The 23,068-nt window shown below is 46.2% G+C and overlaps 1 protein-coding gene across 3 annotated transcripts; it reads left to right on the plus strand.

The window, feature by feature from the left end:
• Window positions 1-3,642: 3,642 nt before the first annotated feature.
• On the plus strand, window positions 3,643-22,670 carry WAS (WASP actin nucleation promoting factor). Of its 3 annotated transcripts, none has more exons than XM_083593615.1 (12): window positions 3,643-3,888; window positions 5,937-6,077; window positions 7,806-7,892; window positions 8,844-8,940; window positions 10,924-10,966; window positions 12,455-12,498; window positions 15,097-15,274; window positions 15,744-15,786; window positions 16,884-17,037; window positions 18,305-18,690; window positions 20,426-20,531; window positions 22,093-22,670. In XM_083593615.1, exons 1-12 carry the CDS (start codon window positions 3,775-3,777, stop codon window positions 22,143-22,145), a joined length of 1,446 nt encoding a protein of 481 aa, XP_083449741.1. In that variant the 5' UTR covers window positions 3,643-3,774; the 3' UTR covers window positions 22,146-22,670. The 3 variants fall into 3 exon arrangements, with proteins under 3 accessions (XP_083449741.1, XP_083449740.1, XP_083449742.1); XM_083593614.1 differs by having other exon boundaries at window positions 3,644-3,888; window positions 10,924-10,962; window positions 12,448-12,498; XM_083593616.1 differs by lacking the exon at window positions 10,924-10,966 and having other exon boundaries at window positions 3,645-3,888; window positions 12,448-12,498.
• The last annotated feature ends 398 nt before the right edge of the window (window positions 22,671-23,068 follow it).

The raw sequence follows: 23,068 nt of genomic DNA on the forward strand, positions 1-23,068 counted from the left end.
TAGTTGTTTCAAACTTTTGTACATGTGTGCACATGTAATTTATACATGCAAACAAGCGTATTCGCTCATACATCCATTGTGAATCAACAAAGGAGGCAGGGGAAAAGAGTACATTGTTTTTGTGCCATATTTTAATATCAGGGAATTTGTTTTATTTATTTCATTTTTAAATATTTCTGCACTGCTTTTCTAGGCAAATGCCCATCCAAAGTGGTTTACCTCAGTCAAAACTGCAATTATTATTATTATTATTATTATTATTATTATTATTATTATTATTAGTGTGTACACCCACCATTACAGAAAACTTATGGAATAAGACCTACCCAGCCTCTATTTAGCAAAAGGAACAAAAATGACTCGGGGAAGGCCAACCAAAACAAGTCTTTTAAGGCCTTCTGACCCTGATGTGTAGCCCTCGGCCACAGTTCTACTGCGAAGGAGTTCCAAGAAGTCTGTGTGGCCACCATGGAGAAGATCCCCCCCCATGGTCACCCAGCTTATGGGTCTAAGGGGATGGCCATCCGAAGAGGACAGCATGGTACAGGTGCAAATATGCAGGTGGGCACATAAGTAGCTCGAACCATTGAGGGCTTCAGAGGTTAAGACCAGCCATCTAAATAGAACGGTGTAGGGGTGGAGCATCTCAGGTGCTCAGGGGTCAAAAGTGCCCCGTGAGACTTCCCAGGCCACATCCGTGATAAGCCCGGGTTCATATGATCCTTGAGTGTTTCTCCCTGCCTGCAGATGTGGTGTTGAACTCTAGATCATGCTTCTCAGTTGCCTGGATGAAGGTCAGGTGTGAGTGCCTCTGTTCCCACTCCTAACGGTTTGTCCGAATGGGTGTGTGTGTGTGCTATAAATGAACACAGTCTGGGTCACAGCCTTCATCTTTACCAATTATTATTATTATTATTGGTAGTAGTAGTATTATTATTAATACCCTGCCAATCTGGCTGAGTTTCCCCAGCCACTCTGGCGGCTCCCAATCGAGTGTTAAAAACAATACAGCATTAAATATTTTAAACTTTCCTAAACAGGGCTGCCTTCAGATGTCTTTTAAAAATAGGATAGCTGCTTATTTCCTTCACATCTGATGGGAAGGCGTTCCACAGGGCGGGCGCCACTACCGAGAAGGCCCTCTGTCTGGTTCCCTGTAACCTCACTTCTCGCAATGAGGGAACCGCCAGAAGGCCATCGGCGCTGGACCTCAGTGTCCAGGCTGAACGATGGGGGTGGAGACGCTCCTTCAGGTATACTGGGCTAAGGCCGTTTAGAGCTTTAAAGGTCAACACCAGCACTTTGAATTGTGCTCGGAAACGTACTGGGAGCCAATGTAGGTCTTTCAAGACCGGTGTTATGTGGTCTCGGCGGCCACCCCCAGTCACCAGTCTAGCTGCCGCATTGTGGATTAGTTGTAGTTTCCGAGTCACCTTCAAAGGTACCCCCACGTAGAGCGCATTGCAGTAGTCCAAGCGGGAGATAACTAGAGCATGCACCACTCTGGCGAGACAGTCCACGGGCAGGTAGGGTCTCAGCCAGGTGGAGTTGGTAGACAGCTGCCCTGGATACAGAATTGACCTGCGCCTCCATGGACAGTTGTGAGTCCAAAATGACTCCCAGGCTGCGCATCTGGTCCTTCAAGGGCACAGTTACCCCATTCAGGACCAGGGAGTCCTCCACACCTGCCTGCCTCCTGTCCCCCCAAAACAGTACCTCTGTCTTGTCAAGATTCAACCTCAATCTGTTAGCCGCCATCCATCCTCCAACCGCCTCCAGGCACTCACACAGGACATTCACCACCTTCACTGGTTCTGATTTAAAAGAGAGGTAGAGCTGGGTATCATCTGCATACTGATGAACACCCAGCCCAAACCCCCTGATGATCTCTCCCAGCGGCTTCATATAGATGTTAAAAAGCATGGGGGAGAGGACGGAACCCTGAGGAACCCCACAAGTGAGGGCCCAGGGGTCTGAACACTCATCCCCCACCACCACTTTCTGGACACAGCCCAGGAGGAAGGAGCAGAACCACTGTACAGTGGTACCTCGGGTTACATATGCTTCAGGTTACATATCCTTCAGGTTACACACCCTGAAATAGTACCTCGGGTTAAGAACTTTGCTTCAGGATGAGGACAGAAATTGTGCTCTGGCGGCACAGCAGCAGCAGGAGGCCCCATTAGCTTCAGGTTAAGAACAGTTTCAAGTTAAGAACAGACCTCCGGAACGAATTAAGTACTTAACTCGAGGTACCACTGTATAACAGTGCTCCCAGCCCCTCTAGATGGTCCAGAAGGATGTTATGGCCGATGGTATCAAAAGCCAGTGAGAGATCCAGCAGAACTAGGAAGCAGCTCTCACCTTTGGCCCTAGCCCACTGGAGATCTTCAACCAGCACGACCAAGGCAGTTTCAGTCCCATGGTGAGGCCTGAATCCTGATTGGAAGGGATCCAAATGGTCTGCATCCTCCAGGTATGCTTGGAGTTGTTCAGCAAGCACCAATCAATCAATCAATCAATCAATCAATCAATCAATCAATCACCTTGCCCAAGAATGGAAGACTTGAGACTGGGCTTGGCTTCTTTATTTGTGCCTCAATCTTGCTGGGTAGCTTTGGGCAGGCCTTCTCAAGAGGTTAAGGGAGACCCAGGCCACCTCCAGCTCTTGAGGGCCCTAGCCATAAAAAATGTATGATGATCTCTGCCAACAATTTCTAGACCATCTATGTATTCCAACATGGAAACCAGAGACAGAGGTTATGCGCTTCTTATTACAGGGGAGAGACCAGGAGCTCACCAAGACAGTAGCTAAGTTCCTCTATTTGATTTTCTGTCACCGAAGTATGCTACAGAATCCTGCCCTTGTTGAAAACCCTCAGAGATGAGGCGGATTGCTCGCCTCTTCTGCCCTTTGGCGGGTGACTGTGCCGTTGGGGTGGCATCAAGATCGCACTGGCCTATCTATTCTGAATGTATTCTGAATGTTCTTATGTGATGCCAATAAAGGTTACTTGACTTGCCCTAGCCATAATGATAATAAAAAAGGGAACAGGAAAACAAGGCACCGAAAAAGAGAGAGAAGGAAATCATTTGATTTTTTAAAATTATCATTGAGTAAATGCTTCTCTGGGACGCGGGTGGTCCTGTGGGTAAAACCTCAGTGCCTAGGACTTGCCGATCGTAAGGTCGGCGGTTCGAATCCCCGCGGTGAGGTGAGCTCCCGTCGTTCGGTCCCTGCTCCTGCCCACCTAGCAGTTCGAAAGCACCCCTAAGTGCAAGTAGATAAATAGGTACCGCTTTATAGCGGGAAGGTAAACGGCGTTTCTGTGTGCGGCGCTGGTGCTGGCTCGCCAGCTGCAGCTTCGTCATGCTGGCCACGTGACCCGGAAGCGTCTTCGGACAGCGCTGGCTCCCGGCCTCTTAAGCGAGATGAGCGCGCAACCCTAGAGTCGGACACAACTGGCCCGTACGGGCAGGAGTACCTTTACCTTTACCTTTAAATGCTTCTCTAGTCTTTTGCTGGGCCAATGCACTAATGCGCAGCTCTCAGGTGAAATCGTTTTGTCACATTTTGCCCACGTATCTGGGCTTCCGGGGCCCTCTTCTGTGGCTGGGCCTTGTCAGCCAGATGGGGAACCCAGCTCAGTGTGTGTGCATGCGTGTGACCCGGTGGTTTCTGAGCTTCCTGTTGAAAAGCCCTTGCAACGCGGAAGTTCGCTCTGAGTGAGATCGGAGAGCGCAGAGCCCCCGAGGCATCTTGACAGGGCCAGGATGAGCCGGAGGTCCAAGCCAGCAGCCCGGACGCAGCAGGAGAACGTGTCCTCCTCCCTCCTTGAGGACCACGAGAACCAGCAGGTCTTTGAACTGTTGGGCAGAAAGTGCACGGTAATTCTGTTATCATTTCACAGGGGCGGAAGGGCCTTGGAAGCAGAAGCCAGAACTTCCTGAGAGTCGAGGGGAGGGAGGAGGCTGCCACAAGGATGGCAGATGGTTGTGTGCTGGGATTTAACAGCCACATTGGGGGGGGGGATTAAAGTGGTACAATGCAGAGGACCCCTGAGTTTGGTTGGGAGCAGGCGGACTGGGGCCAGTCCCGCTCAGCTTGACTTCCCTTTCTGCACTGGCTTGAGGATAAATGAGTAAATGCTAGAAAATTATGGCAAACAGTAAGAGAGCAGTCAGGAAGTGGTGAGGGAGTTAGGGGAGGGGTAGTACCTTGGGGGGGGGGAGACCCCATCATCCCACAAATGCCCACTTCAGAGTTTCAGTCTCTGGAACCGGTTCTGTTACAGGTGCCACGTAATACTCATTCTAATTTTGTAAGAAATAAATATTTTAGTGTGGCAGCACCTACACTTCGGAACTTCCTGCCTCTTGATGCAGACTTAAATTGGTAACTGACTAGCATTGTTTGGGAAATAAGAAGATGCCCCGGTCGGGGTGGTTTGAAACCAGCAGATGGCAATGCTCTAGGCTTGGGATGCTCAACAAAAACCTGATTTCTCACGGCATCTTGAATCTCTCTCACCTTCCGTGTAGAAGAGACTGGAGGTATTGCTATGAAGCAATCGCTTGATTTGTAAAGTGAGAATGCTGCAGGTCGTAGTTTGTAGGCTGCCTTGTCTGCAGGAAATGGGGGAAGAAAACCACTTCCTCAAGAGGCCCAGTGTGGTGGTTTGGGCAGTGATGACATCCAGAAAGCCCCATCGTGCAGTCAAACACGCCTTCAGAATAGACCCTTTCACCTGGTTCAAAAATTCTGGACCAAAATATGAAGGGGAATATCCTTATCCACAAACAGATATGTGGCCTGTTATGTACTGAGTTGAATAGGATCCAAAAGGCAGCAGTCTGATTGGTCCTAGAACAATAGGATTCAGAATGCAGCAGTCTGATTGGTTCACAGGAGCTACCCAATCCAGCTCCAGGTAGAAGTGAATCCGCGACCTGATTGGCTTACAGGAGAATCCCGGAATTAGCCAGTCATGTGGGGCCCATTGTGTAAATCATGTATATAAAGCAGACACTCTGGGGGAACTTCCATTCCTCCTCACCACTATGAGCTAAATAAAGAGCATGAAATCCACTCTCGACTCTGAGTATATTTCATGGCCTGTAATGACAAGATAAAATATCACTTAATTTGAGATATGCATCATACAACACGCTCCTCCTAGCCACTCCAAGCTGGGGGGCGGGGAGAGGCGTGATTTTTGCTCCTCCTTGGGCCTGCACCCTTGGCAGGGAACAACCTTCAAGGTACGTCCCTGGATGAGGCCGATGGGAAGTAGAGTCCCAAGGAAAGTTTCACAGGCATGGGCGTGGGCAAGTGGGGGCAGCTGCCTCCCCCTGAATCCTAAAAAAATCTTTGAAAAGCATTAAAAATATTCAATTCACTGAGGTTCTGCCCTGCCCCCTCCACAAGTCTTCCCCCTGTAACATCCTCTTTTTTGGGGGGATTTCTACTCATGATCTCACAAAAAAAAAAAAAAAAAGCTAAACAATGTTTACCCCCCCCCCCCAAAAAAATCCTGGCTCTGCCTCTGTTCACAGACCCCCATTTCATGGCTCCTCCGTGGTTTGAATCCAGCTGAGACCTGCCCTTATATTGAAACGGGGGTCCTGGCCTCCTTGATTCCAAAATAGAATACTTCCACAAAACACGACTTGGATCCTGGGAGAAGTTAATTTTAATAAGTTACCGGAATGACAGTTTGTTGTCCCACTCCTTTTCAAAGCCCTGTAACTGCGCTGCTCATAGTGCCCTAAATCTGCTCCTGGTTTTACCCCCTGGTCTATGGTTCTCCATCTTTGGGTTAGGGATTTGGTGTGGTTTGTAGGAAATTGCAAGAGGCGTGAGATTCTGACAGTGGCTGGGCATGGCATCCTTGGCACAGGTAGATCATTAACATGCGTTTACTCTTTCCCGCTAGACCATGGTCACAACTGTGGCCCAACTCCTCCTGGCCTTGCCTCAAGGCAGCAGAAGCTGGTCCAAGCAAGGCTGTGGGGTCCTGTGCTTCGTGAAGGATAACCCCAGACGTTCCTATTTCATGCGCTTCTATGATTTGAAGGTACCAATTCCCTGGCTCCATTGTGACCTTGCCTTTCATCCTGTCACCCTTCCAGGTGTGAGCTCATTCATGAGAATAAAATGATGTCAAGTCCGCAGAGCCTCTCCTCTTCCTGGAGGGGAGGTGTCGTGAGCGGGAACCGCTGCCCGCATTCACAGGGGATGTAATCAAGCCCCCTGCATCACTGAGTCCTGTGCCCGCATCATGCCCACCACCCAGCCAATATGGCTGGGTGGGGGCATGGTTTAGCTGTATTTGAATGACTGCGGGCACACAGACTCCCTTCTTGTTCCTGGCTTCCTCGGATCACCCGCCCTTCCTCCCTTTAGGTTTTTGCTTGGTTTCTTGACCTTGCTATGGACTTTGGTTGGTCGCCTTGGTTGTCCAAGGGGCCTGGTAGGATAGATAGATGATAGATAGATAGATAGATGATAGAGATAGATAGATAGATAGATAGATAGATAGATAGATAGATGATAGATAGATAGATAGATAGATAGATAAACTTTATTTGTATTAGCCAATGAGCATAGCAACATAAAACAAGCAATATATACAATTAAAAAGACAACAATGGGTAAAAACAACAATCAGATGACCAAGATTATTGTTCAGATAGTGGCCCTTAATCTCATTGCACCCTCAATAAACCTATCAACCTTTGCTGTTGGCTGATCATTTTGATCTGATAAAAGAAAGAACAATGTGGCCTCAGATGGGTGGCATGGGATGGTAAGTAAAAGTGGGGTGATGATCTCATTCCTCAGATCTTTATAAAGGGGACAGGACAGGAGAACATGAGCCACTGTTTCCAGATTGCCATCTCCACAGGGGCAGAGTCGTTTCTCAGTTGGAATCTTTTGGTATCTGCCCTCAAGCATGGCAGAGGGCATCACATCCAATCTGGCCAATGTGAAGGCACGTCTGTGTTTTGGGAAGGAATTTTTTTCCACTTGGGAGATTGGCACCAACCACTTGGTTCTTCGCCTACCTCGTAGCAAATCGTCACAACTTTGTTAGGCATTGGAAAATGTGTTGTGTGTCGGAGGGGAGGTTGTGGCCATCACCTACCCCTCCCCTTGAAGGGTATTCTGTTAAAGGAATCCAGTGGTCATGGTTCCTGTCTGATGCCCAGGTGGTGGCTAGGGCCATGGCATGACCCTCCAGTCAACAAGCTCCCCCTACAGGTTGTTAACCCTTGTGTGACTCCTTGCAGAATGTGCAGGAGTCAAGTATAGTCTGTTCGATCCAATGACTAAGCCAATACCACTCACATCCTGTAATTAATAAAGTTATGGCCTTTTTTTAGCCTATTAACCTAAAATACTTGTGTCCATGTGTCTTATTTTATCTCCAAGCGGGGGCGGGGCCTCAACTCACAACAAATGCTAGTGAGGAGAGAAGGTTTAGCCACAAGCCCAGGTCTGAATGGCACCAGCACAGGAGTGAAAGAAGACCAGGGGACACATTTGATTCAGTTTTTATTTAAAGGCCAACCTACTGTACCTAATTCACACCTTCTGGAACAAGACGCCAAACAAACTATAGCTAGCCTTCCAAATTCACACTTATTTGAATTTGTCAATGCAGTTCTCCAGCCCGGTAATGTATACAAAAATGCACATACTGGGGTCAAGGAGGCATAAAAATGCATATATTGGTGGAAATAATGTACAAAAATGCATCATATTAAGGGGAATTGCTTTCTCTGTCCCTCCTTTGTTTCAGGATAGGAAGATGACCTGGGAGCAGGAATTGTGCAGCCAGCTGGTCTACTTGGCTCCCACCTCTTATTTCCACACCTTTTCGGGAGATGTGAGTACTGACTCATAGAATCATAGAATTGTAGAGTCGGAAGGGACCCTGAGGGTCATCCAGTCCAACCCCCTGCAACACAGGAATCTCAACTAGATCATATATGACAGGTGACCATCCAATCTCTGTTTAAAAGCCTCCAAGGAAGGAGAGACCACCCTCTTCTCGTGTGAGTCTGTTCCACCATCCAACAGCTCTTGCTGTCAGAAAGTTCTTCCTGATGTTTAGTCAGAATCTCCTTTCTTGAGGCCATTGGCTCAGGTCCTAACCTCCAGAGCAGGAGAAAGCATGTGAGAGCTCTTTAGATTGTTGAAAATGTGGGTATGTGAATATGTGCATATATGTGTAGACAGTCCTTTTTTTCTTCAAAAATGTTTAGGGGTACTCTCATTTTGACTCAAGGAAATCCCCAATCTATAGTTCAAATCGGGGAAAATAAATACAGTAAATGGACAAAAGTACAAAGATTCACAAAATGATTTGGGTATGCGTACCCCCAGTAAAAAAGCACTGTGTGTAGGATTCCTAAAATGTTGTGTGACTCTGTTGGAGGGAAAGGCCAAAGGCTGCAGAGAAGAAGCACAAGCACATCAGAAAAAATAAAGCAAGCATTTTTATTCACACATTCTACTGTGTTGTATGCAAGAAAAGTTAGCATGTGGAGATGAAAGCATTTTCCGCTTTGTTGCTTTTCATTAAAGTCACAATATAATTTCAAATGTACATCTATTGTTGTTGTTTTTTAACTAAGCCTTCAAAATATAAAAGTTATTCAATTATATTTCAATAGATAAATAAATGTAAACTTGGGGAAACTCCAGCTCCCTTTTTCGGATGTGCATTTGAGCTGTGTGACAGTTTTGTTGAAGGAGCTGGAGTCATCTAGGGTTGTTGCCATGGGAACGGCCATGGTCCCACACCCCGGAGGTTTTGACTTGGGATTGCTTTCAGGAGTGCAACGTGGGGCTCAACTTTGCCGATGAGAATGAGGCATACAATTTTCAGCAAATGGTGGAAGAGAAGATTCAGAAGAGGAACCAGAGAATGGGTAGGTGTCATGCCTCTTTCAAAATGGCGGCTGTAAGAAAATATGTCTGCAGGGTTTGCAACTCAGGGACAAATCATACACTACAAACAAATGGAGAAAAACTGGCTGCTTTTTCTGATGCGAAGCAGTTTGGGGAAGGGCGCTTCTTTGAGCAAAAAAAGTAGTGGCTTAACCCTTTCCCTGCCAGCCATTTTCCCATGCTAAATTGACACCAAATCCCCCATAAAATTACATGTAAAACAACAATAAACATTCAGATAAATGTTTCTGAATATGTTAACAAAGTTGTGTCAGTGTGTATATACCAAGAGGGATGCCAACTTTTTATAGGATTTGGGATTTGTTGGCAGGAGCCGCGGGGTCATGGGTGAAGAAGAGAGAATGCATTGAGAGCCAGTGTGGTGTAGTGGTTAAGAGCGGTAGTCTCGTAATCTGGTGAACTGGGTTCGTGTCTCCGCTCCCCCACATGCGGCTGCTGGGTGACCTTGGGCTAGTCACACTTCTCTGAAGTCTCTCAGCCCCACTCACCTCACAGAGTGTTTGTTGTGGGGGAGGAAGGGAAAGGAGAATGTTAGCCGCTTTGAGACTCCTTAAGGGGAGTGATAAAGCGGGATATCAAATCTAAACTCTTCTTCAGGCTGGTGTACGACTGAGCTAAACAGGTGGGGGACATGAATAAGAGACATGCTAGCATGCAGCGTTTAGGCGTTTCATCCCCTGAACTCTAGTCTAGACATGGAATGCAAACTTGTTTCCCCAACCATGAGGGCTAGGAATAGAAACTCAATTAATTTATCAATAATTCAACATTTTCACAAAGTAACAAATTCCACCCACGTGGAGCTGAAGAGTGAGCAACTCTCTCTCTACAGTGGTACCTCGGTTTACAAACTTAATCTGTTCCGGAAGTTCATTCTGAAACTGAAACCATTCTTAAACCGAGGTGCGCTTTCCCTAATGAGGCCTCCTGCCACCAGTGCCCTTCCACTGTTCAGATTCTGTTCTTAGGCCAAGGTAAAGTTCTCAAACCAGGACACTATTTCTGGTTTTGCAGAGTTTGTAAACCAAATTGTTCTTAAACCGGACTGTTTTTAAACCGAGGTAAAAGTAAAGGGACGCGGGTCGCGCTGTGGGTTAAAGCCTCAGCGCCTAGGACTTGCCGATCAGAAGGTCGGCGGTTCGAATCCCCGCAGCGGGGTGCGCTCCCACTGCTCAGTCCCAGCGCCTGCCAACCTAGCAGTTCGAAAGCACGTCAAAGTGCAAGTAGATAAATAGGGACCGCTTACTAGCGGGAAGGTAAACGGCGTTCCGTGTGCTGCGCTGGCTCGCCAGATGCAGCTTGTCACGCTGGCCATGTGACCCGGAAGTGTCTCCGGACAGCGCTGGCCCCCGGCCTATAGAGTGAGATGGGCGCACAACCCTAGAGTCTGTCAAGACTGGCCCGTATGGGCAGGGGTACCTTTACCTTTACCTTTAAAGGTAAAGGGACCCCTGACCATTAGGTCCAATTGTGGCCAACTCTGGGGTTGCGGCACTCATCTCGCTTTACTGGCCGAGGGAGCCGGCATACAGCTTCCGGGTCATGTGGCAAGCATGATGAAGCCGCTTCTGGCGAACCAGAGCAGCGCACAGAAACACCATTTACCTTCCCGCCGGAGCGGTACCTATTTATCTACTTGTACTTTGATGTGCTTTCGAACTGCTAGGTTGGCAGGAGCAGGGACTGAGCAACGGGAGCTCACTCCGTTGCGGGGATTCGAACCGCCGACCTTCTGATCGGCAAGTCCTAGGCTCTGTGGTTTAACCCACAGCGCCACCCGCATCATACCACTGTGTATATATATACTGATATGAGTGAGTGGTTCCTACAGCACAATGAACCCCTCTGCTGACCAAGACTCCATCTAAGAGGGGCCAGATTCTTCCACTGAAGCATGGCAGAAACCCTTGTCTCCTCTTCATAAATCTCTTCCTGTTTTATAGATAGACAGCCGCCGCCACCTCCACCTGCAGTCAATGAAGGTATGTATCTGCCCTGCTCACATATCCCTATGCTATTTTGTGTATGGTCGGAGCAGGGGCGATGGTGCTTTTTCTGCCAAGGATTACATTCCTTTCAGAATAATCTGTCAGTGGGCGCATGCCAGCTGTGGGTTGGGTCCAAAACCAGAGCCAGAAGCAGACACGCCCACCCCCTTTCTCATTCTTTATCTCTTTCTACCACACACTTTTCTCCCTCTCTTTATCATACCTCCTTTTCTCTCTTCCCCCTATTTTTCCCTGCCCTGTAGGTTTGCCAGAGGACGGGTAGATTGCTCTTACCAGAAGCCTCACTTAACACTTACAGGGAGCTTTTAAAATAAGACTGGGGGCCACAAGTTACTCGCACCTGAGCTGAACTATTAAGTGCAGTGGGAAAGCCCTTGATAATCATAATTTGTCAGGAAGGATTCAAAACCTGCGGGATCAGAGATTCTTAGAGGACTGGAGTAATTATTTGAATTATTTGAAAAGCAATTGTGATAAACAGATTACGCTAGTAGGACTGCAAGAAGTTCTGTAAGGAGGACTTTGTGAAATATTGCAAGGAAGACTTTGAAAAGAATTATTAGTTAAGGACAATTAAAAGCAATAGAGAAATTAAGAAATGCAGAACAAGTGATAAAGAACGGAAAATCTTTAGAGGTTGTTGACGGAAGTCTAAAATACTGTATAAGATAAGAAGTTATGTTAAATGATGGTTGGAACGTATATGTTAAAAAAATTATAGATAGATGATAGATAGATAGATAGATAGATTAGATAGATAGATAGATGATAGATAGATAGATAGATAGATGATAGATAGATATAGCTAGATATATAGATATAGATAGATAATCATAATTTGTCAGTAAACTGTGCTGGTTGAGGGCTCACCCCAGTTGCTTTAGAGTTGCATTGCCATATTTCAAAAAGTGAAAATCCGGACAGAAAAGCTTTTTAAAGTTTTGCATCTAGACATTTGCATTTCTGCCTGGACATGGTTACCGACTGCCATATCCCACTTATGGCATTCTGGACATATGGCAATCCTGCTTTAGAGCCTGTGGATAGCAGTGCTGTCTTCAAGAAGTTATCAGCAGCTTCCACAGGGAATTCTCCTGCAGCTGCTGATGGTGAGCTATCACTAGGGATGTCAGAGAAATCCATTGGAAACACAAGCGGGAGTGAAAATTGCCAAAATCCACATGCTTGTCTGAGGTGAGGAAAGGAAATCTTCAAATGCTGCCTAAATAATTACAGTATTTTCTGCATTGTTTTGATGTTTCCTTTTCATTTAAATAATCAGGTAATTATATAATTCCATCAGTTTTGTCCATAGCCGATAGCAAGACCAACAATGTAGGTTCTATCACAAGCTGAACTGCAGCAGAATAGAAACAGTGTTGATTGTGACAAACACAGGACAGGGTGGAAATTGCTGCCTCTTTACATCCTGATCACTACTTTTTTTGCATCTGTTAGACAGAAGACCAGCTCTCCCCCAGCCGCCATCTTCTGGGATTGACTCAAATGGTAAGCAGCTTGCAGAAACTCTGTTTGTGTGCTATTTGTTCATTTATTTAATGTGTACCCATATCCACAACTACAAGTTCACAGGTCAGCTAACAAATGCAACATGAAAACAGAGAATACAGCAATAAAATCAGAAACTTTCAGTAAAAGAAGCATCCAAAATGAACCACGGCAAAAGAGCTCTCAGTACAAGAGCCATAAAAAATAATTTCAATCCTTTTTAAAAAATTCCAAAAGATATACAAGATCACTAAAATGATCTTTTATAATAGAGGCAACATCCTCTGCTGGGCCACTTGAAGTTTCACTACTCACTGCAACCATCAGATGTGAAGGAAATAAACAACTATCTGACTTTTAGAAGACATCTGAAGGCAGCCCTGTATCAGAAAGTTTTTAAATGTCTGATGTTTTACAATTTTTTATATATGCTGTAAGCTGCCCAGAGTAGCTGGGGAAACCCAGCCGGATGGGTGGGGTATAAATAATAAAACTATGGGTATTATTATTATTATTAACCAGTTGTAGGGTTGCAGGTGGCAGTAGTGCATTGGATTTAAAACTAAAAGGTCACCTATCATTGCCAAATCAGAGCATCCTTACTGGACACCCCTGTCCATGGTGCTGTACCACTTGCTGAAGAGTACATCTCTCCATCACATCCTTGGGCTTATGGGAGCCCACCCACTATACTTTTCAAGGTGACCAAGATAAAATAAGGTAGAATTTTCTTCTTTAGCTGCTTGTTCCAGTACCAGCAACTCCATATACTGACATTATGTTGGTCTGGGGAGGAGAGGATGGGCTTGGTCAGTTTTCTTTAAAGGGGAAGATGTGTGCTTTTGCACAAGCAAAATAGGGGCAGCCCGCCTTATCTATTTGTTTAAAGTATATTTATAATAATAATATTATTATTTATACCGTGCCCATCTGGATGAGTTTCCCCAGCCACTCTGGGTGGCTTACAACACATAAAAAATTGCAAAACATTAGACATTAAAAATTTCCTGATACAGGGTTGCCCTCAGCGTAACCAAGGCAGTTTCAGTCCCATGGTGAGGTCTGAATCCCAATTGGAAGAGATCCAAATAGTCTGCATCCTCTAGGCGTGCCTGGAGTTGTTCAGTGACCACCTGCTCAACCACCTTGCCCAAGAATGGAAGATTTGAGACTGGGTGACATTTGGCCATATTGGCCGGGTCCAATGATTTTTTTTAAGAAGTGGTTTAAGAACCATATCTTTCAGTGGGTCTGGAAAGGCTCCCCCACAGAGGGAAGCATTCACCACCCCGCGGAGCCCATTGCCCAGCCCTTCCTGGCTCACTTTTATGAGCCAGGGTGGGAAGGATCAAGGAGACAGGTGGTCAGTTTCACTCATCCAAGCAGCCTGTCCACATCCTCGGAGGTAACAGATTGGAATTGATCCCATGCAACTCGACTAGACAGGACTCTAGCACTCTTCTGCCCCAGCCCTGCTCCCGTGGTGGGGTCTACCTCTTTCCAAATCTGCACTCAGAAAACTGGGTCTTCCAAAAAGGATGTCTGGTGCAAACTAATGATTTCCTAAAAATCACTGCAACCCCCCCCCCATATGACCTGGGTTGCTGTGCTTAAGAGAAACCTGGTGGACAAGCAGAGCCAAGAACAGGCCTATCTGCTTCATCCAACCAAGTCTTTGTTACACATGCCAGGTTTAGTCCTTCATCCACAATCAAGTTGTGGATGACAGAGGTCTTGTGAATCATTGACCTGGCATTGCACAGCAGCACATTAAGGTCACGTGGGTCTCCCTTGTTGATTCCAGCATCCTTCTGGTCAAGACCAAACCTGGAGGCAGGGATAGTCTTCAAACAACGACTAAGCCTGCCTCCTCGGTAATGACATAGTCTGGTCCCATAACTCCTCCTCGTACCCGTGATCACTGAGATCAGGTGTCCCAGTGCCCTTGGAACCTGCCACAGCCATTCTGTTGACTGGGACCCACTCCCAGGTAGTCCTGGGATGTGTTATACAAACTATACAATAAACCAATAAAACAGTAGAAACTAATAATAAAAAAATGCAGTTATACTAAAATTAAACTAATCCCCAGACCCAACTAAACATTTATCCCACCCCCAACAGAGCAAAAAACAAACAGACCCAACAAGAACCAAAATTTAAAATGCCATAGATTAAAAACTATTTTAAAACATTTAAAAGCATTTTCAACAGTTGCCCCAACCCCAGACTTTGTTCCCGTGAGTTTGGGCTCCAGCACTCACAGCAGGGCAATGTCCCTCCAGCCTCCCAGGAGTCTCTTACGCTGAGCAGGGTGAGTCTGGGCCCTGTCCCCCTGGCCAGGTGGGAAGGGTCTTGCAGGGAGCAGTCTTCAGCACTCACAGCAGGGCAATATTTATCCAGCTCTTTAGCTGAAAAAGTTCCCAGTGACTTGGGTAAAATAAACACACACATACAGTCAAACAATGCTAGTGAATAAAGAGATGAAACATAGAAAGGAAAACAGTGTATGAGATGGCAGGCAACACAGGGAGTGTTGTAGAGGGAGGTCTGATTGATAGGTTTTTGCTTCCTCACCCCATCTTACATTCCCCAAAGGACGTGGCATGCAGCCAAACTCTCCTCCAGCATCTCTGCCTCTGGCAACTGTTGACATCCAGAATCCAGACATCACATTTTCCCGCTACCGTGGACTTCCTGTTCCTACTGCAGTGGAGAAAAAGAAGGGGAAGAAAAAGATTTCAAAGGCTGACATTGGCGCTCCAAGTGGTTTCAAGTGAGTGCTTGTGGAAGTTATGCAGACCTCTCAAAGACTGGGATTTGGGGAAAGTAGGAAATCTTCAAATTTCAAACGACATAACAGAAAGGATTCCTTGACTTCAGTTTCTTTTTCTGAAGTTTTCATATCAGGCTTTTTTTGTTTTGCCCTTGAAACTCTTGTTTCTTTACTTGCATATGGAAATTTTCTATGAAACACAGCTTGAGAACTACTTGAGAACTACTTCCGTAGCATAGTGTGTGTAACCCTAACCCACAGCAGAGGACTGCCATGCTGTGCTTTGCACATGCGCAGGTGCTGCCTCATACGGAAATGTGGTGGAAACATAACTAGGATGTAAGCAAGTCACAATATGCTGCAGATGAAAGGAGGAGAGGGGAAGTCAAAGAGGTCTGGAAGCCTTCATGTGGATGCATTGTGATTCAAGGCCTTCACTCATTGAATGTCTTCTCTGATTCCTTTCCAGGCATATCCAGCACATTGGATGGGATCCCAGCAGTGGATTTGACGTACGTAGCCACGGTGATTCATCAATAGACTTGAAAGAGAGAGTCTCAGTGGGGGGAAATTATCCTGAGGTCTCACATGCGTATGAGATGAGACTTTGGAGTTACTGAAGTCCAGCAAACTCTGTGTTTATACATAGAATCATAGAATTGTAGCGTTGGAAGGGACTCTGCAATGCATGACCTGCTTATTTACATCATACCTGACTGAAAACATGAGACCCTTTCTCTCAAGGTTTGCTTGTATATTCCAATTATAAGGTGTTGTCAGAGCTAGTTGCTGTGCCAAAAAGTTTAGACTGGTGGTCTCCTAGTTACTCTTTTCATTGAACAGCTTTGATTCAGAAGCTTCTGTAGGGATATCACCTGGCCTGCTCTCGCCTCTCAGCTGGTACGGCTAGTCTTCTTCCTGCATTTGGCTGGAGCTGGGTGATAAGGCACAGCCTAAATAGCTACAAGAAGGATGGGGGACCCTCCAGTTGTTGCTGGACTCTAACTCCCTTCAGCCCTATCCCGCAGGGCCAGTGGTCAGAATTACAGTGGTACCTCGAGTTACAAACGCCTCAGATTACAAACGCTTCAGGTTGCAAACTCTGCTAATCTGGAAGAGTTACCTCAAGTTGAGAAGTTTGCCCCAGGATGAGAACGCCTCTAGTTAAGAACAGTTTCAGGTTAAGAACGCACCTCCAGAACGAATTAAGTTTGTAACTAGAGGTACCACTGTAATGCTTAAAGATAGTTGAAGTTTTAAGATTGATTTGACTATGAAGAAGGTTTAAGGTGATGGTAGGTTAGGCAGAGGTTAGGACTGTATAATCGTTTTAACCACACCAGCTACCTCATTCTATGCTGGAAGTCAGGTCCTATCAGTTGTAACCCGATGACCATCGTGACTTGAGCATTGGCTCAAGAAGATGGGCACTGAACAGACATGGCAACACATTCTTTCTCTTTCTCTTTCTTTCTTTCTTTCTTTCTTTCTTTCTTTCTTTCTTTCTTTCTCTCTCTCTCTCTCTCTCTCTTTCTCTCTCTCTCTCTCTTTCTCTCTCTCTCTCTCTCTCTCTCACACACACACACACTTGTCTATGTTTTTATTTCAGGTGAATAATTTAGATCCCGATTTGAAGACATTCTTCTCCCAGGCGGGAATCAGTGAGGCTCAACTGACTGATGTTGAGACTTCAAAGATTATCTATGACTTCATTGAAGGCCAAGGGGGGCTGGAGGCTGTGAAGGAAGAGCTGAGACGACAGGGTGAGCTGCTGGAATGGGAGGGTCTCAGACCTCAGGTGTCATTGGCAGCCTCTCTGAGACTGGACCAGTGAATGGCTCCAGATCCTGGTCTCTAACTAATACTACACCAACTATTAGAAGGCCTATCCATGCTGAACACTTTGTTTGAGCTTGGATGTACTGATCGGAGTAATAACTTCTGGAGCAGTAGCCATGTTAGTCTGTTGCAGTAAGAACAACAAAGATCCTTGTGTCACCTCAAATGGTTACCGATTTATGACAGCATAAATTTTTGTGGAGTAGTAGCGGGTGGCGCTGTGGGCTTGCCGATCAGAAGGTCGGCGGTTCGAATCCCCGCGATGGGGTGAGCTCCCCTTGCTTAGTTCAACCTAGCAGTCTGAAAGCACGTCAAAGAGCAAGTAGATAAATAGGTACCGCTCCAGCAGGAAGGTAAACGACGCTTCCGTGCACTGCTCTGGTTCGCCAGAAGCGGCTTCGTCATGCTGGCCACATGACCCGGAAGCTGTATGTCGGCTCCCTCAGCCAGTAAAATGAGATGAGTGCCGCAACCCCAGAATCATCCGCGACTGGACCTAACAGTCAGGGGTCCCTTTACCTTTACCTTTTAGAGTCCACTTACGAGATGTGTGGATTGTAATCCACAATTGGCATTGGCATGCAGGGGTGTGTCCATGCGTATACATTTATCTTTCACCATTGAGCGGTGGAATTTTGGTCTGTGTGTTCATCGGTATGCTGATGACCTTCACATCTATCTCTCCTTTTCATCTTCAGCAGGTGGGGTGGTGCATGTTCTGAATCAGAGCCTGGGTGCAATTATGGACTGAATGAAGGCCAATAAAGGGAAACTCAATCCAGACAAGATGGAGCTATTGTTAGTGGGCGGCTCTTCTGACTGGATGACTGCATGTTCTTGATGGGGCTGCAGTCTCTCTGAAGGAAGAAGTCTGTAGTTTTGTGATTCTCCTGGATCTTTTTCTGTCATGTGAGGGCCACAGTCACATGGAGTGCTTTCTACGAGTATACCACTATTTGCCAGGGGTAACCTAGCTTCCGTAGGCTATGCTCTACTAGAGCTATGCTCCGGTAACCTCCCAGCAACTGGTATTCAGAGAGAGACAATAATCCTTACTGTTCTTACTGATCTAATTGTGATCTGCACAATAAGCCATCTATCAAAGTATTTTTGCTCGTTCTAGAATACATGGATAGTTCTCTACTAAAGCTGCCCACTGGGATTTTAGTGTTGATATTTGTCTCATTTCAGGTCCAAGTCACCCTCCACCCCCACCCCCAAATCGTTCTGGCCCTGGACATAGCCGAAGTGGTCCTCTACCACCCATCCCGCCTGTATCAAACAGGGGAGCTGTCCCTTTGCCTCCACAGCCCTCTCGAGGACAGCCCAGCCCTCAGTGGGGACCTCCTCCACCAGTCTCTCGGCCGGGAGCAGCTCGTCCCCCACCACCCCCAGCTGGGTCAGCCCCACCGCCACCCCCACCGCCACCACCCCCGCCACCCCCTCCTGCATTCCCAAGTTCTTCTCCATGTCCCCCTCCCCCTCCCCCCTCTGGAGGGCTTAGCTCACCTGCTGTTGCCTCCACCGGACGTGGTGCATTACTGGATCAGATACGCCAAGGAATACAACTCAATAAGGTAAGACACGGTGGAGAGCATCAAAGGGTGGTTCGTGCTTAGTGTGTTAAGTATGATTTCTCATATATGATTTCCCTGGTTGGATTGGCTAGAGCAGGCATGTCCAACAGGTAGCTCATGATCCACTGGTAGATCACTGGACGTCTGTGGTAGATCACCAGTAGATCCCCGAAGAAGCTCAACAACTTTGACCTGAACCCCCCAAAACAGGACTTTCCTTCCAAAAAAAACTCAACATCTTTGCCCTGCACCCCCAAAATGGAGGTAGATCACTGCCAGTTTTTAACTCTGTGAGTAGATCACAGTCTCTTGGGAGTTGGCCACCCCTGGGCTAGAGAATTACTTAAGAACCAGATGTGGCAGGAGGATAGCAAAGTTATGGCAATGTGTGATAATGGAGGAAAGAAATATGATGTCAGACTTAACTGTTCTCATTACATTAAGGCCTAGTTCTCCAGTTCTCTGCCACTTTAGACTGCAGGTGGGGAATCACATGATGGAATACTCCCCAATTGGGAGGGGGGGACATCTATATATTAGAGAGGGTTCCAACTTGTTGGTACATATGTACACATGTGGTGGGAATGTCTTTGTGCATCAACATTCTGGGTGGGGTGATGTTTAAGGAAATTAACTCCAACATTGAACAGTGGGCTCAACCTGCCTTGCAGTTATCACTGTTAAACCTATATATAGGTTTAGATTTAGAATTGAAACACAAAGGATTGCTGGGTCATTTACTGGAAGCAGCAAGGACCATCATAGCTTGCAACTAGGGATTTTAATGGAGTGATATTTGACCTGTGGTATTAGAGAGTATGAAGACAGGAGTGCCTGGCGTGCTCTGGTCCATGGGGTCAAGAAGAGTCAGACACGACTAAACGACTAAACAACAACAACAACAATTAGAGAGTATAGCAGACGGCTGCTTTAGAAAAAATTAGAAGTTTAGAAAAAAAAAGTTTAGAAAAGTTTAGGGTTGCCCCTGGCCAGAAATAGAAGGGCCCTTTTGAAACAATTAACTTTGCTAGTGTAGTAGAACACGGTTGCCAACTGCCATCATCAAATGTTTCCTTTTGGACATTATATTTTTTGCTACTTTTTGATATTTTTATGCACCTAAAAGGAGGGAAAAGAGAAATGGACTAATATATGTATTTTTAAGAAGTGCTGCTGTGCTAAATTCTGAGACAATGTGTTTTCATTTTGCTAGGCACCTATTTTTCACTTACTGACAATTTGCCTTAATTGTTTTTATGCTTATGTACACATATATGTAATATTGTGACGGCATTATACTCTCTCTCTCTCTTTGCTTTTGTTTTTGCTTTGCTTTCCCCTTTTAAACATCTCAATAGAAAATTTAAGGCAAATAAAACTAAAAATAAATATTTCCTACTAGTGTGACAGGGAGAAAACTAGGCCAGAACCCTTCTCTCTATTACTTAGGATTTTATGTGGAAGGAAGCGTTATCTCTAGAAGAACATTCAGTGGTATAAACCCCCCTGTAATTCAAAGTGGTATAGCCCGGACATGGTCAATTGCGTTTGTGCAAACTAGTCTTAAATATTTGCCTGCTACCACTGTCCACTGGATTGTGACAGTTGTATCTGTTTTGAGGAAGAGCAGCGTGAACAAAGACAGCTTTGTGTGGTTGAAAGGTTCGTGTGGGTTCTAAGGGCCGTCAACATTCGAAGCCTTAATGACACCACCTGCAATCCTTTTACCTTTTAGACCCCTGATGTGCTGGAACCGCCATCACCTGCACAGAGCTCTGAAGGCCTGGTAGGAGCTCTTATGCATGTGATGCAGAAGAGGAGCAAGGTCATTCATTCCTCAGGTGAATTTTGTTGCATCTGATACATCTCATCCTTTGAACTGCGTGCTTACAAACAACAACTTAACAAACTGTCTAAAGTTTTGTGCTTGACTGGAAAGGACAAAGCTAAGATCTGAGGCAGAGCCAGTGGCATTTTCGATACCTCCCTCTCTATGGAGGCGCAGATTACAGCTATAACAAAGGCGGCATTTTTTCATCTCCGCCAAGCTAAGCAGTTGGCCCCTTATCTCTCTCGCCCTGACCTAGCCACTGTGATCCATGCGACGGTCACCTCCAGACTGGATTATTGTAACTCGCTCTACGTGGGGCTGCCCTTGAGACTGACCCAGAAACTCCAGCGGGTGCAGAATGCCGCGGCGAGACTCCTTATGGGGTCTTCGCTGCGAGACCACAATCACCCGGTACTATACCAGCTGCACTGGCTCCCGGTGGAGTACAGGATCAGGTTTAAGGTGCTGGTTTTAACCTTTAAAGCCCTATACGGCCTAGGACCCTCGTACCTACGGGACCGCCTCTCCTGGTATGCCCCACAGAGAAACCTACGGTCTGCAAATAAAAACATCCTGAAGGTCCCAGGCCTCAGAGAGGTTAGGCTGGCCTCAACTAGAGCCAGGGCCTTCTCGGCTGCGGCTCCAATCTGGTGGAACGCTCTGTCACAAGAGACTAGGGCCCTGCGGGACCTGACATCTTTCCGCAGGGCCTGCAAGACAGAGTTGTTCCACCAGGCCTTTGGTCAGGGCGCAGCCTGACTCCCTCCTCTGGCAACCCGCACAGAATTTTGCTTAATGGTTGCCATCAACTTGATTTTAATTAATTTTTATAATGAAATATTTTTAGAATGTTGGATTATTTGATTGTTTGATTATTTGATTGTTGTTAGCCGCCCTGAGCCCGGCTTCGGCTGGGGAGGGCGGGATATAAATAAAATTTATTATTATTATTATTATTATTTTGCAAGGGGTGAAATCTTGATTCCTGCACTGGTATTGTATCTAGTATTAAACAGGTAACAGTGGTACCTTTGGTTGTGAACGGGATCCGTTCTGGAGCCCTGTTCGCAACATGAGCAGAACGCAACCCGCATCTGCGCGTGCCGCAATCGCTGCTTCTGCGCATGCGCGTGATGTCATTTTGAGCACCCACGCATGCGGCGAAACCTGGAAGTAACCCTTTCCAGTACTTCCGGGTCGCTGCGGGACACAACCTGAAAAAGCTCAACCTGAAGCAAACGCAACATGAGGTATGACTGTAAATGCAAAGGGTTCTGTCCAATGCCACTGTTACTCAGAGGAGAACCATTGAAATCAATAGAGACTGCTAACTTTAGTCCACTCATTTATTATTTTAAAAAATGGGTCTACTCTGAGTAGGACTAGCACTGAATACAACTCCAAGGGAGAAGGGTAGGCTGGAATAACTTGTAAGTATGGGGAGGTGGTTTGGGTGAATGAATGGGATGACCATTCATTCCTGTATGGAAAAAGAGGTGTAGGTGCACTTTAGAAGTGCTATTCGGGAAAGCCTCCTCTCACATTGTTGCTTTGTTCTATTGTACCCACAGATGACGATGAAGACAATGGTGATGATGAAGAAGATGACGAGTGGGATGACTGAGTCCAGAAGGACGCAAAGCCTGATCCTTCTGACAATCTGTTGCTGTCTGAATTGCTGTGGGCATTTAATCAGACTGCTCCTCTGTTATGGTCCCCCTCACAATCTGTGCAGAAATCCAGTAGGTGCAAGGGCAGCTCCGCTTTAGTCCCTGCAGTGACAGGTCATTGTTTTCCCATTCCTCCTCTCCAGCATCACTTAGGCTAAAGAATAATTCCCATTCTGTGCACCTGCAAGCCTTTGACAGTCTTAGAAAGTTCGGCTGTAATCCTCCCTCTTTCAAACCCTCAGTCTTGACAATACAACTTCTAATCTCCTCTAACTTTCTAAGAGCCATATTATCTTTCATCCAGCCCCTTCATCCTCCTTTCTTTCTCCTCGATGTATAATCTTGTGTGTCTTTAAGAAGTGGTTCCCCCTTTGAGGCCAATGTGCAGGTATGAAGATTACAGGAATGTAAGCAAAACCTCTGTCTTATAAAATAACCAGTGTTATTTTATACACACATAAAAATCCTAGTTGACTGAATTATTTGCACGCCTTTCGGAGGAATGTTTTCCCTTGCTTTAGTTTTACCTTTGGGTAGGGGTGGCCGGGATGCAGTCTCCAAACTTTAAGACAGGTATACTGTACCTATTTACTTTCAAATTTGGTTGTTTTGATTGCAGTGTGATAGAGGGGACACAAATCCAGATTTGACTTCAATGAATCCTTATTATTTTATTTACGGTATTATAGATATATACTGGAAACTAAAGTATTTTCAGTGGCTTGGATCCTAATTTGGTCTTCTCTCCGCACAAGGGGGGGGCGTGATTTCTGCCAAATGGTCTGCAACGCCCCACATCATATCTTACACCATTCCCAGTGGTCCCCCACTGGACGCAGAAGGTTGTGAAAGAAAGGGGAGGTGGGAAAGTCCAGTT

Source organism: Podarcis filfolensis (assembly GCF_964270895.1).
Source record: "Podarcis filfolensis genome assembly, chromosome: 17".
In the NCBI taxonomy this organism is placed as follows: Eukaryota; Metazoa; Chordata; class Lepidosauria; order Squamata; family Lacertidae; genus Podarcis; species Podarcis filfolensis.